Genomic DNA, 14,739 nt, shown 5'->3' with positions numbered 1-14,739 from the left:
AACCCTAACCCTAACCCAGAAACGGTCTTGTTAGATAGTAAAATTCATGTTAAATTGCTGTTTTAGAGGTTGTTTTTAAAAGTCTGGAATGGATTAATTCATTCTGCATTACTTTCTATGGAATAGCACGCCTTGGTTTTGGAACGCTTTGGTTTTAGAACGGACTTCCAAAACGGATTAAGTTTGAAAAGGTAGCACTATATAGCCCTTGACATAAGGAAGGTTCCCCAGCCCTATTACAGACAATCTAGGAGAAATTTACAGGTCTTTACTGCATTAACTGACAACTTACTTTCATTTTGGTTTGTGTGTTTTTTTACAGACACGTAAAGGCTATGCAAAGACTGTTCTTGAAATTGATACTCCCAAAATCGACCAAGTGCCTATTTTTGATGTGATGATTAATGACTTTGGTGATCAGAATCAGAAGTTTGGATTTGAAATTGGCCCCGTCTGTTTCCTTGGTTAAGCTTAGAAACAAAGAGAAGATCGTCAACAAAGAAAAAATGCACCTTGGTGCTACCCACCAACCCCACTTGATGCCACATGCAAGTTTTGAATAAGAATGGAATAGAAAAATATGTCTCACCATGTATGTATGTCTTCTCTAGAAAACACCTGTTGCCCCAGTAGGACCAGATTCACATGACTTAAACTTGTTTGGCCCATTATGAAGGATCCTGCGGCAGAGACAGACAACGTGGGGTAAATTATCTGAAAAGCCTCCGACATTCCATTCCGCCCCAACCCACCTGCCCCTCCCTTGATATTTTGGTGCTGTAAAATTGAATGTCATGGTGCTCCTTCCAATTACAACATAAGAGGTGCTAAGAAGGTATGTTTAATAAACTGTAATTATTCTATGTACAGTACAACGCTGTCCTTTCTGTGTCCATTTCCAAAACTTGCATGTGTCCCTGAATCGCAACTGGCTCTTCTGTTATAATGATTTCAAAATTATGTTGTCAATACTGCGTATGTATTATGAAAAAATAAAGTTGTAATTTCCAGTGAATCCAATCCCATATTTTTTTCTGATTAATAATAATAATATTAATAATAAAAAACCCTTTGTATATATTGCTGTTCAAGAGCTCTGTTATTTGTAGTCACCAGGAAAACCTCAGGTGGCAGAACTGGAAACATTTTAGTAACACACGTCTCTACTGTTACTGCTTTGTGATAAAGAACTCCAAGAAGGAAAGTACCAATTGAGGTGCTGTTCCGTGGTGCTATACCTCAGACTTTTTTCTTTTTCCTTTTCTGATGCCAGGGAATTTCAAGAATATATATATTGATATATGCCGAAAATAAGCAAGTTTTATGTTTGGGAATGGGAAACATGTATGGTTAAAATGAAATTGTGATGCAGGGCCTCTTCTGATGCTACTTTTAGAGTGTGGGACAGCGGGTTCTCAACCTGTGGGTCCCCAGATGTTGTTGAACTACAACTCCCATCACCCCTAGCTAGCAAGGCCAGAGCTCAGGGATGATGGGAGTTGTAGTCCAACAACATCTGGGGACCCACAGGTTGAGAACCGCTGGTGTGGGAGCTGTTGGTGCATGAGATCTTCCTGTTCCTCTCTGGTAATATTGGGAGGCTGAAGCCATGTAGAAGGAGTCTATTCTGTGGCTCCTTGCTACATCAGTGTTACTGCTCATCCCCAAAACTGGAGCAACATGGCTATGTGGAGGAGCTGCCCCATGATCTCCTCTCACGTGGAGAGATGTTACCAGAGCTAGGTGGAGAAGCATGCATGCTCTGCTTGCCATGCCCTACAGGCAGCATCAAAAAGAGGCCCTCAAATAACCTGTCATGGGAGTCGTCTTCAGACATTCAGAAAGAATATATGAGGCTCAAACTGGGGCAGGATGTGGGCGTTAGGTGCATGTGGATCCACCTCCAAGCTTTCTGAAGGGGCCTTCTAAGTGTGTACATGCTTAGCAGACTCCTTGCAACAAGGAACCCTGAAAGTGCAAGAAAGCTGAGAGGGGCAGCAGGTATTTCCAATGCACATAGGAACATCAGGGAAGCAGGCAGTGTGCATGTCTAACCCACCCAGCCACCCCAACTGAGCCCATATGCATTATTTTTGAATACCCGGAGAAGCCTATGGCCATTCCGTTTCTTGTACCTCACCTGAAATTTGTCACATAGATGCTGAAACCAGATTCTAAACCATTATTTATGGATTGTGTCCCCATCAGTTGTCTGATGGAATTACACCATTATATGTGAGCCAAGATTAATATTTCCTGCCCTGGACATCATTCAATATAAGAAGTCTCAGATTCTATCCTCTCATCCCCATCAGTATTTATTTTCTTGAGTCCCAGTCGAGGAATATTGGAGCCCAACAGAAAGCCGTATATCAAGAAAGTAAGATGGTGAGAGTCATCTACTCTCAGGTGTGTGCAGGATTGCCAATATTTATACCAGCTCCAGTAGATGTGTCTTTTAAGACGTTGATGAGCTTGATGAGCAGATATTAGCATGAAAAGCTTCACCTGTTGATTTCTGCAGACCCAGCTGCTTGTTAAAGGTGCTAGTAGACCAGGTCAAGTTATTGCTTGTGGGGTTGTTTTGGCCAGTTGGTGCTGAATACTGTCAGTACTGATCATCCTTTCAGTGGTTTGCAGGAAGAGGAGGAGGAAGACCCCATGCCCATGTTCCGTGTTCTGGATATGTATTCCTAGAATCTGTTACTCCCTCAGTAAATGAGATGCAGGAGTAGAAATATAGGTCTACTCATGAATACCCTTTGCTGGACTGTGGCAAATTAAGTCCAGGTCATGTGATTCTACCTAGCTGCCAAGCAACCAATGAGGAAACAGCTAGCTATAGAACTTATTTTCTGACCCTAACAGTCATAATTTGCAATGCACCCCCCACCCCACAACCACCCCGTGGCTAATCTGCCCTGGCCTCAACACATTTTTCTCTCTCCAGGTAGTCAGACATAGATATTAACTTAAAAACGCAAATCCTTTTGTACTTATTTTTCATAATATATGTAAGACTTGAAAAATAAATGTTTGTTACTATTTCTTATATAAATTTGTTTAAATTAATTGATATCAGATTCAAGTAGCTCGTTTTCAGCTGTTTTTTTAAATCATGCATACATTTTATATGTACAACAGATTTTAAAGTCAACAGTTTGCTGTTCAGAATTCCTTTTTTAAAAAAAACCAAAGTTTGTAACTTTCACCTCAAAGAGGGAAAAATATACATTTTATTAATAAAATCAAGTCTTGTCTACCTGGACTGATCATTCTGTTTCTTAGACATATAGGAAATGTTAGCTCTACTTCAGTAACACAGTGATATTCTGGTTCTAGATAATCCATCACATGTACCAAGGAATACAGATCAAAACATTCCTAAACATCACAGCAAAGGCAATTAAAAAAACAACAACCCTCAAAATCTCCAAATTCTCAGCTTCAAAACTGGAGTTTGGGTCTTTATTTTATTCCATCTGATTCTATCTGCTGTCTCCTCCTCATACCAGTCTCCCAAGTCACTCAGCATGGCCTACACAGATTCACCCTCTTTAGCGGGTTGTGGCCTTTAAGCCATTTGTACACTGAGTAAAACTATACAATAAATTCATACAATTTTCTGCATGTAATTCACCTTCCAAGCCAAAAATGTGGGCTGTATGCACGGTTAGTCCTACAGAGTTAACCCATCGAGCATGGGTTGATTTAGGGTCAATGAGCATGGCTAAATTAGGGTCATTATAGTCAACAGGTCTACTCTGAGTACAGCTTTGTTGGCTACAGCCCTCGGTTTTCAGTGAGGCAGTTTCATTATGACAGCTAGCAGCATACTTTCTGCAAGTACAGTGGTACCTCAGGTTAAGTACTTAATTCGTTCCGGAGGTCCGTACTTAACCTGAAACTGTTCTTAGTCTGAAGCACCACTTTAGCTAATGGGGCCTCCTGCTGTTGCTGCACTGCTGGAGCACAGTTTCTGTTCTCATCCTGAAGCAAAGTTCTTAACCTGAAGCACTATTTCTGGGTTAGTGGAGTCTGTAACCTGAAGTGTATGTAACGTGAAGCGTATGTAACCCGAGGTACCACTGTACAAGAGCTACATATTCTGTCCATGATCCAGAGGTCCACCAGTGCTTAGATACAATACACCTAGATTACTTAAAATCATAGAGTTGGAAAGGACCCTGGCAGTTATCTAATCTAACCCCTGCAATGTAGGAATCTCATCTAAACAATCCATGACAGGTGGCTATCCAACCTCTACTTCACATTCATTCCACTGTTGAGGGGACAGCTCCCTAGATGCAAATAGTTGCTGAGATACTCTGGTCAAAATGCTGTGGAGATTAGACCAGCCTTCACCAACCTAGAGCCCTCTAGATGTTTTGGACAACAGCCAAGCCAGCATGGGCAATAGCCAGGAATGATGGGAGTTGTAGTCCAAAAATATGGAAGGCACCAGGTTGGCAAAGACTGAACTAAATGGCCCATACACACATCCTCACCATTTTGTGGTGCAGGTGACTATGTTCTCCATCTACACACCTATATTAGTATGATATTTTTTCTCTGTTTAAAACCTAGACAAATCAATTAAACAATGTTCCTGGTCATGATGATAATCAACTGATTTTTTAAATTAAAAAACCAATTAATTGATTTTGTCCGCGATAAGATAAGGGTGGTCATCATTAAATTTCAGCAAGCTTGGTTGCTAACATAGCTTTTGGTCACAGTCTGGAAAATAAAATTGTATTGACTAAACCTGAAAGTGTCAGCAGAACTATTTCACTTGCCAAAAAGAGATACTAGTTTGGGGTTTTTTATATATATATAAAAGGCTTCAAAGTGGAAAAGTTAATTCTTATTCAGAAATCCTGGCTTCATGAAATACTGTGTCAAAATTAAATTGACTTTTCCAGAGTTAGATGGAGCTTAATCCCTAACCTTTTCACAATGACTGGAATTAAGATTTTCACAATTATTAGAGGCGGCAGAGAAGCATTTTCAGCTGTGTAGCAGAAGAAAAATCATTAATGCTATTTTTATATCACCTTATATATTTTATTATCAACTCACTCTCTCTGATTCAGAACCCTGTGCACTGCAATGTGTACCTGATGTTCTTCTGAAAGGATGATTCTGGATTTACTGCAGTGGGGGAGAAGGGTAGGAACAGATGGATCTATTTCACACTTTTACCCATAGCTCCTTTACTTATGAGTAGCAAAGTAGCAATAAGTCAGGGTTCCATCATTACAAGCATTTCTGCTTGGGCAACAGGACTTCCTACCTCTCTCCCCATACCATGTGTGCAATCTCTTTTTTGAGATGTCCTCTCAAACTTCCAGAGATGATTTGGGGAGGGTGGGTGGTACTCAGGTGGGGAAAAGAGAGGCAAAAGTTATTTTACCCAAGCAGAAATCCCATTCTGCCATCTTTGTCAGGTTTAAGATGGCAGAATGGGAGGTTCTAAGAAAAAAAAATTATACATATTTCCATCCACTTCTGGGCTGGGTTTCTTCCCCCCACCCCCTAAAAAACATTTAGCCTTCCACTTAAAAATAGGAGGACAAAATGAGTAGAAAGAGAGAGATTTCATTTGGGGGCATATCAGGGGATCAGGATAGCTTTGGATTCCAGCTATTTCCCACTCCTCCATGATACTCCACCAAACTGTCCCAAACACACCTCCTTTGGGGATCTGCCCATGCCAAACATCTGCTGAGCCAATATTTTGGAGGTAAGTTGTTAAGAGGGGGAAATCAGATATTGGATCTCCCTCTCCAGTGTAAGAATGCTGTTTCCAGTGCTGGAGAGAGGTGTCCAATTTATTCTATGGCTCCTGGAATGTCCCCACTGCCCTGGGAACATTGGCTTGCACTCCTGAGCTGGTCAGAAGATTCAGAGAAGTACAAAACAGCCATGGTCTGATCTGCAGATTCATCCAACAGATTAAAAATCCCAATACAAAATGCTCCATTCTCTAAGTCTGAATCCCTGAACCATCCCCGAGGAGAGCATCTCCAAACAAACATCCCTTAAGCAACATTGAATGCTATTTCCACTAAAGTGGGTGTAATGATGTTTCAGAGTGAGGGACCTCCATATTGACAATAGAGCTCCTCCCTGGGTAATGATGATTTGGTCCAGACGATATGGTGAATGGCAAACCTGAACCCAAGGCTGAGGTTCTATGTTTATATTTCTGATTAACGTGTGTTTCTCATTTGAAATGGAAGTAGATATGTACATATCACTAGATTACAAGATTGGCTTCAGTCTAATGGCTTTGAATTGTATACAGATCACCCTGTATATGGGGACTTCCTCTGCTCTTTTATGTATATGTTTCTGTTCCCTTCTAGAATCAAAGGAGACCGTGTAAACATGGGGATATTGTACTCAATGTTCAGAATATATTTGCAATACTCTAATTTGCATTTATTGCTCTGAAATGGTAAACCCCAGCTGAGACCAATATTTTAAGGATTAAACAATACCCCAGTTTGGAGTTTGGCTACAGTTCATTAAATTTAGATAGTAGCAAACACAGAGAGAGTAGAATTACAAAGCTTTACAAATTTAAACAAACCACAGAACGTCAAATGCAGAACACACTATAAAAACTCAAGAGACTTGAGGTAACTTTTCCTGTGCATTACAAAATGGTAATGATTATGACTACCAACAGCAAAAGATTCCAACATAAATAGGAGGGGGGATGGGACAAGAATGGGGTGAATCCAAGTAAATCACATTAAGTTTACCCTGAGTATGATTTACAGTGGTACCTCGGGTTACAGACGCTTCAGGTTACAGGCTCTGCTAACCCAGAAATAGTACCTCAGGTTAAGAACTTTGCTTCAGGATGAGAAAAAAAATCGCATGGCGGAGTGGCAGCAGCGGGAGGCCCCATTAGCTAAAGTGGTGCTTCAGGTTAAGAACAGTTTCAGGTTAAGAACGGACCTCCAGAACGAATTAAGTTCTTAACCCGAGATACCACTGTAAATGGATTTGACCCAATATTGAAGCCAAATAGCTTAAAGGTGCTTAGGATTGGCTCAGTGGTGTCATATTAATAAATAGTTCATTGTTTAACCTGATACTCAGGGAATCTCAAGTACAGACTCCGCTAACCCAGAAATAGTACCTCGGGTTAAGAACTTTGCTTCAGGATGAGAACAGAAATCATGCTCCGGAGGCGCGGCAGCAGCAGGAGGCCCCATTAGCTAAAGTGGTGCTTCAGGTTAAGAACGGACCTCTGGAACGAATTAAATACTTAACTCGAGGTACCACTGTATAGTTTTATTAGCATTGTATCCGGAAAGCATCCAGGAATTTGTGACCTGGGGCTCTTGTGGACCTAGGGCTGGACTCCTCGCCTTTAGGGGCGATGGAGCTGTCCCTCAACACCAACCCTCAATTATCTATCTCCGTAAGAAACCACAGTGTATTGTGCTATCACCTATCTTAAACATCTTGGTGGGATGCCAGGGTTCCTGCAAGAGCACTAACACTAACAGCCAAGGGTCTGGAAGGGTGGTGACTGACTCCTGTTGAACCGCAGCAAAGCCACACCCCCTCACCCATGATGTCCAAGCAAACAGTTACTAAACTGAGCAAGGCTTTCAACTACAAGAGATTTCTCCAAGTTCAGGTGGGGCTAGCTACACAGACTGAGCCACAGCCCTAATTAAGAATCTAGAGGTCTATCCTGCTGAAAACAGGTATGAGCTTCTTGGGCTTGCATGTGAGTTGCCAGCCTGAGCTTCACTTGGAGCTGTCCAAGGTTCTGTCAAAATCAGAAGCCCTGCTGGAAAACTACGCTTGGGTTTGTCACACAGTTGTCACCACAGCCTGGAATTCAACACGGATGCCTTAGGATAATTATAGTTAAGTTCAAACTACCTCCCACAAAATCACAAAGCATGGCTAGTTCTGACTGGTGATTATAGGGGTCCTTGATATAAGTATTCTGAGAGTGAGAGAAGAAATATAAATCATCCATAATAAAGAATCTCCTTTGGATTGGATGAGGGACTCCCCAAATTTATCTCCTTGCAAAACAGATTTTTTTTGGGGGGGGGGATTCCCAATGTAATCCAAGGTCTGCCTCCCCCCCCCCATCCTTTAACCAGTGCCTAAACTAGGCAGAAACCACATTTTCTGGGGAAATAGCTCAGTGATAGAGCACATGCTTCACTGCACACATAAGGTCCCTGGAAACTCTATTTTAAAGTAATAATCAGGAAGTAGATGGTGTCAAAGACCCCTCTTTGCCTGAGACCAGTCAGTCAGAAGAGAGAATTCAACACTTGGGGGATCGATAGTCTGACCTAGTATTAGCAGCTTCTTATATTCCTATTTTATGAATATAAGTAGCTGCAGTAGTAGCAGCCATATTACACAACAACATCAATTTCCATTCATTTTAATCATTCATTTTAGTTTTCAGTGAAATCCTCTCACCTCTCCACACACAAACACTACGCCAGGCATTCCCAAACTGTTGTCCTCAATAAGGTGGCGCATCACATGTCTGAAGAACACTTTCAGCTTGAATTCAATTTGTAGTACAATAAAGCACAACAGGAGAAATAAAACAAGCAATAAAAATATCATTTTTTTAAAAAAAATCATACAGCGTCTAGCACATTACAATGGCTAAATCAGGCAGAAAAATCATTAAGTGGTCTGTCAAGACCCTCAGCATTTTTAAAGTGGCCTATGGAGGGGAATTATGTAGCACTGGATTACGTACATGTATACACAGGATCCTAAACAATCCTATTAAACAGCCAGGCCTATTGAGTTCAGTTGGAATTAGCCTTAGCCACAATCCTAACCAAGTCTAATCAGGAGTCCAACTTAATTCAAAGGCACTGAATTCAAGAGAGGGATTCAGCATTGCAGCTTTTGTCACATTCTGAGCAAGTGATTGATACTGAAGCTTTGGAAAGCTCGGTTTATATTTCATGCAGTGTCACCATTTATATACTGACTTAGCTGCTTTTTTAAAAAATAACATTCTGTTTGCCAGACATTACACTCCCTGGTGGTGGGGGGTGGGGGAATATTGCTCAGACTCATTTTGTATTTCCTCCATAGTGCCAAGCAGGGGGAGGATAATCATTCCAGCTACTTCGTGATTTTAAAACAAAAACATCTGTGCTGAGAAGCTGTAGTCAGATAACACAAAAATGAGAAATTAATCACTTGCCTAAGTATACTGTAAACACAAGGCTGGGTAGAACATTTATCACCATTCTGCCTCCTGCTTACTTTAGGGGAGAGTGAGCTTAATTACTTTCCCAGTATTCCCTACCCCTCTCTAATAAAGAAAGAGAATAAAGAAAAGTTTTCATTGGTCTCAGATATTAGCCTTCCGTTTTGTCAATTAAATGCGGCAAAGGGAAATGATCCGGTTTTCTTTTGCTAAAATGATGCCCTTCGCTCTGGATACTGCAGTAGCCTGAACTACTTGGAGTACCCAGGAGTCATCAAATTGATGCTTCCTGCAGAAGGCAGCCAGCCTGGGTCCTTAAATAACAGTGAAAGCGGAGCTGTCACTGAGAGAGGAAGCTAAGGTATTACCATCTCAGTGGGGGAGGGACCAGGGCATGGAAGGTAAATTGCCTGCCAATTTAAAGAAGGAAGCTTGCTTGCTCCAAGTGCAAGATTGCCTAGAAATAGAAAGCTCTTTCAGATCATCTTTGCCAACAGTAGGGCTGTATTCCTAGGCACAGTTTTGGGAGAGTAGACTCATTGAATTCAGTGAGACTGACTCCTAGGACTCCACAAGAGTGCACCATCAGTCTTGGATAGCTCAACAGAGGAATCACCACATGCCTCACCGATACAAAAATAAAATGATCCCAGGAGTATCCTAAAGAGATGGTAAAGTAAAGGTAAAGGGACCCCTGACCTTTAGGTCCAGTCATGGCTGACTCTGGGGTTGCAGCACTCATCTCGGTTTATTAGCTGAGGGAGCTGGCGTACAGCTTCTGGGTCATGCGACCAGAGCAGTGCAAGGAAACGCCATTTACCTTCCCGCCGGAGCGGTATCTATTTATCTACTTGCACTTTGACGTGCTTTCAAACTGCTAGGTTGGCAGGAGGAGGGACTGAGCAATGGGAGCTCACCCCGTCGCAGGGATTCGAACCACCGACCTTCTGATCGGCAAGTCCTAGGCTCTGTGGTTTAACCCATAGCGCCACTTGCGTAGACTGGTGCAAAAGAGTGTGAATCAGGCTGCATGTGTTTTATATGTGCACCCACAAAGGTACATAACCTTTGATAGCATGTGAACAAGAGTGATTGAATATTTATCACCAGCTCCGTTTTCTATGTTGCATGTGAAATGCCCAAAGGAAATTATCCAGAAACTACTACATTAGACAAGAGTCCTCCTGAACTCAAATACAGATTTTCTTTTTTTAAAAAGCTTTAAATAAGGCCTTAAGAACCACAGCCCAGCTTTCTTGATTAAGTTATACAGACCAATTTGTATATTCATTTCCTCCCCACATTAAGCTAACTAATTATGGTCCCCATGAGACATCCACAATCAGGTACCCGTGGTCCCATTGCCCAACCTGACTCCAGAGGCATACAATAGGACACGGTCTGAGGGCCCTTGACCAGGGCCGGCCTTGCCATTGGGCAAAATGATGCAACAATCTCAAGTAGTGGGCATGGGGGTGAATTGGTGCCCCTCCCTCAGTCCCACTGCTTGTCTCTCTGATGCCAGACCAGTACTCTGATCACAGGGAAGCCGGATGTGACGACACATTTTTATTCCCATGACCTGAACCTAATAAGTGCCTTTCCGGATAAGGCAAACGCCAGCCTAGTCCAGAATTCTGTCCCCTCAGTGCCTATGGGAATGACATAAGCAGACAGTGAGTAGGATAGCCCTCTCCACTCATGATCTCCAGCTCTTGCTATTCAGAGGGAAATTACAGGAGTACTGGGGTTGGACACATGGCCACCATGATTAGTGGCCTTTTATAGCATCCCCCCCCAAAAAAACCCACAATAAAAAAATTGATGGTACAATGGTCCATTACCTTCAGCCTTTCCTTCTCAACCACTTCAGACTGAGCTGGCCCACAGAATGGGAAGATTCAGAGGGAATAGTACATTCTCTGAAACTTATCCTGATAAGATAACAATTACTGAGCTACAGGAGGCTTTTCAACCCCATCCTGCTACAGCTTCAGAAGCCTCACTCTTGTTAGATTAGATTTCTCAAAGACAGTTCATCTGAAAGTGTGGTTCAGGATTGCTTCGGTGTTGCTGAAAGGAATTCACAGACTCACACACCAGGAAGGCCTAAGTACATTTGTATGTGTATGATTCAAAATGCACTTTCCTATTTATTTTCATATTTCAATACCCCTTTCTGTATTTATTTTTGGTAAAGATTTCTAAAAGAAATACTGGCTGCTGCAGGCATTCCATCTTACTCTGCTCATATTCATTAAAACCGACAATTTGGTATTATATTATTGCTTTTCTTCCGTGTAATCCCCTCACATCCCAAACCTGCCTCTATCACAAGCGTCTAAGAGCTCATGAAAAATTACACTTAAAATTGCCCGTTCATTGTTTACTATGAGCAATTGCATTTTGCGGGAAACCTGATTCAATCAAACCAACGTGAAATACGAATACAATACTTTAGCTAGTAACTGCTAAATGCCACCCCATGGCTTGATTTGGAATTGGGCTTGGGAAAAGGAGCTATCTTCCAAATAAATGGGAAAACAGCTTTATTTCTCCTGAGTCCACTTCCAAAATTTGGATCCTGCTGCTCTCCCAATTACATTATATGGAATATGACTGAGTCTAAAAACCTTAGGGGTGCTCAGGCCCAAAAAAATTACCTTGTATTTGTGCTTGTGTCGTTTAAAAAAAATTCTGATCTGCTCCCCACTGTTCTCTCCCCACTTTAATCTATGTCTCATTTTCTGAGCCATTACATATAAGATAAAGCTCTGTGTTCAATATATTGGGGGATCTAAACATGCTTTAACTTCTCCCTTTTTGGTCACAGTAGATGTCATCTCCATAGAAGATTGACAATTTGAGCCCAGCCAGATTGGTTTAAGCCTTCCAAATCCTCCCATTTTACAAAGGAGTTCTTTTTTTAAAAAGGGGGGGGTACAAAAGATATGTATGCTAAATGGGAGTGTACTTAAAACCCATATATTAGTGAAAAGAACATATGGTGCATTATATTAGGGAAATGCGTTTGCAAAAATGCGTCTGAGGAGAAATACAAACTAAAGTAATGGATAGATAAAGTACAGTGAGGTTAATTGGAAGTCAGTTTTAAATTTCTCCTCTATAAGTTTTGTAATTGTGTTCAGTATCAGGAGTATATATGAAGATAATTATATTAATCTTCTTGTATCTTATAGTGTGGTGGTTTGTTTGATTTTTCTGTTATTTGTTTGATAGTATGTTTGTTTACTTGCATGTACATCTGTTTTCTCATACATGTATTTATTTTATCTATCTATCAATGATAGATAAGTATACAAAGGTACATAAGAGAAAACTTTTTGTGGCTTTTGTAGATCTCACATCCACTTTTGATTCAATCTGTAGGGACAAATTATGGCAAAAACTATATGAAACAGATATTGATAGACGACTTCTCAAAATACTTAGAGAGTTACATTCAGATACCACAGTTAAAATCAGAACTGGGATGTCAGGCAACTATACTGACCCACTGCCACTGGGGAAAGGGGTTAAACAGGGCTGTTTGTTAGCGCCGTTCCTCTTTAATTTCTATATAAATGACACTGTTCAACATATGGCAAAGTATAAGTCATCAGCTCCTGCCCTGGAAGGCAAACACCTGAATATATTGCTATATGCGGATGACATGGCTGTCATGGCACTCACTCGAAGGGGCCTACACAGCATGCTCGAGGGCCTCGCAGCTTATTGTTCCCAAAACTCTCTAAAGATAAATTACGACAAAACAAAAATTGTGGTATTTACTAGAGCTCGCCACACATTTAGATGGTCTTTAGATGAACACAAAATTGAACAGTGTCTTTTTTAAAAATATCTTGGTATCACTTTCCAAGCTACATCTAGCTGGCTTGCCCACTTCAAGACTGTAGCCCTTCTAACACGTAGGACAATCGGTGCTCTGCTCAGCTTTTTTTATTCGAGGGGAGGGCAACTGGTGATCCCGGCACTAAAAGCTTTTGTTGGAAAAGTGATTCCCCAGATGTTATATGGAGTAGAACTCTGGGGATGGAATCAGAAGCTGTTAGAACGGCTTGAAATCTTCCAAAATTTTTATCTCAGAAGAATTCTAGGCCTCCCTCAGAGTACTCCAGCAGCTCTCCTAAGAGTGGAAGTAGGATTACCTTCTGTGTCTGCCAGGGCCCACTTAAGATTCCTGCGTTTTTTCACCAATCTCACAGATGCCCCGAACACCTTATTGGCTAAACAAGCCTTTGTATCATTACAAAATAATACTACTTGGCGTAAAAACCTACTAGATATCCTATCCAGATACAATCTACCTGAGTTTAATACTCTCAAATTGTGGAGCCCTGATAAAGTTCGGGAATGGATCTTTGAAAAAGACGCCTTTTTGGACTCCACAAAGATAAAAAACTCTGGGTTTTCCTACTGGTTTCCCCAAGTAAAAGCAGTCAAAATCTGTGCCAACTACTTGGTGGAGATCACTGATCCCACCCTTCGGAGAGCTTTCACTATGGCACGGTTTCAAACATTGCCAACTGCATATCTGATTCACAAAAACCCCAGTAGAACATCGTTTATGTCCTTGCCTTATGAAAACTAAAGAGGATCTTACACATTACCTCCTCTATTGCCCCATCTACTCGGGCTTTAGAGACGCATTGCTGCAAATTATACCCAACTCTATAACCAATCCTGAAGATAGAGTAAAATTTTTGTTAGTTGATGCAAACCCACGTATTACCCATGTGGTAGCGGTTTTTGTGATGAAGGCCATGAAAGCCAGGGAAAGATTTATGGATGACAATGTAAAGACCCCTTCATCGTCTGTTTAACTCCTTGCTTGTTTTCCCCCTCTTTCTATTTTGTGGGATGAAGGTTTTGTTGGCATAGTATCTAATGAATTTTAATATTTTTAACTATTGTCGTGTTGATGTTTGTGTACAGGCATGGTCCTCACAATAAACAGATTTGTTGTTGTTGTATTTATTTTGAATTAATAAAGATATATTTAAAAAATTAAAAAATTAAAATAAAGTGATGGCAATTTTTGTGTGAAGACTTTTTATTTTAAAAATGAACTGATGCAGAAGTCTGGAGATTGTAACTTAAGATTGCAAAAAATGAGAAATTGAGAAAAATCAAATGTTGCAGATCCACACATCTCTGTTGCACAATGGGCAGCATGCAGTGGTGAGTTGTCCATGGGCTAGTGGCACGAGCCTAGTCCTTTTAATGTTCCTGGCAAGACATTTACGTGTACCTGCTTAGCCAGTGTCTCCAGGTTCCGTGTGTGTGTGTGTGTGTGTGTGCGTGCGCACGCACAGACACCTCTCTCTTCTCTCTCTCTCTCTCTCTCTCTCTCCCTCCGAGTACCAGTTACAGATAGGTAGCCGTGTTGGTCTGCCATAGTCAAAATAAAAAAGTTCCTTCCAGTAGCACCTTAAAGACCAACTAAGTTAGTTCTTGGTATGAGCTTTCGTGTGCATGTATCTGAA

The 14,739-nt window shown here is 41.2% G+C and overlaps 2 protein-coding genes across 13 annotated transcripts in view; one reads left to right on the top strand and one right to left on the bottom strand.

The window, feature by feature from the left end:
* COL11A1 (collagen type XI alpha 1 chain) overlaps window positions 1-3,268 on the top strand; it is a 254,225-nt gene extending 250,957 nt beyond the window's left edge. For 3 of the 4 annotated variants that reach the window (XM_083510880.1, XM_083510881.1, XM_083510879.1), the window contains one exon: window positions 323-3,268. In XM_083510880.1, coding sequence (XP_083367006.1) covers window positions 323-469 — 147 coding nt within the window. In that variant the 3' untranslated portion in view covers window positions 470-3,268. The remainder of the gene's footprint in view (window positions 1-322) is intronic. The other variant, XM_083510882.1, reaches the window with a different exon arrangement.
* The window catches only part of LOC310710349 (uncharacterized protein), a 93,651-nt gene that overhangs the window by 6,564 nt on the left and 72,348 nt on the right, over window positions 1-14,739 (bottom strand). For 3 of the 9 annotated variants that reach the window (XR_014527946.1, XR_014527954.1, XM_083511266.1), the window contains one exon: window positions 590-680. The exons of 2 other annotated variants lie outside the window; for them this stretch is intronic. Coding sequence is in view for 1 of the 7 variants with exons in the window: in XM_083511266.1 (XP_083367392.1) it covers window positions 590-680 (91 nt within the window). In the remaining 6 variants the exon portion in view is untranslated. Of the gene's footprint in view, window positions 1-588; window positions 681-14,739 lie in introns of those variants that run through there. 4 more of the 9 variants (XR_014527953.1, XR_014527955.1, XR_014527948.1 and 1 more) reach the window with 3 other exon arrangements.

The sequence above is a fragment of the Podarcis liolepis genome (assembly GCF_965112155.1).
Source record: "Podarcis liolepis genome assembly, chromosome: 6".
Classification (NCBI taxonomy): domain Eukaryota; kingdom Metazoa; phylum Chordata; class Lepidosauria; order Squamata; family Lacertidae; genus Podarcis; species Podarcis liolepis.
The sequence above is the reverse complement of the archived record's forward strand: the minus strand, read 5'-3'. Positions and strand labels throughout refer to the sequence as shown.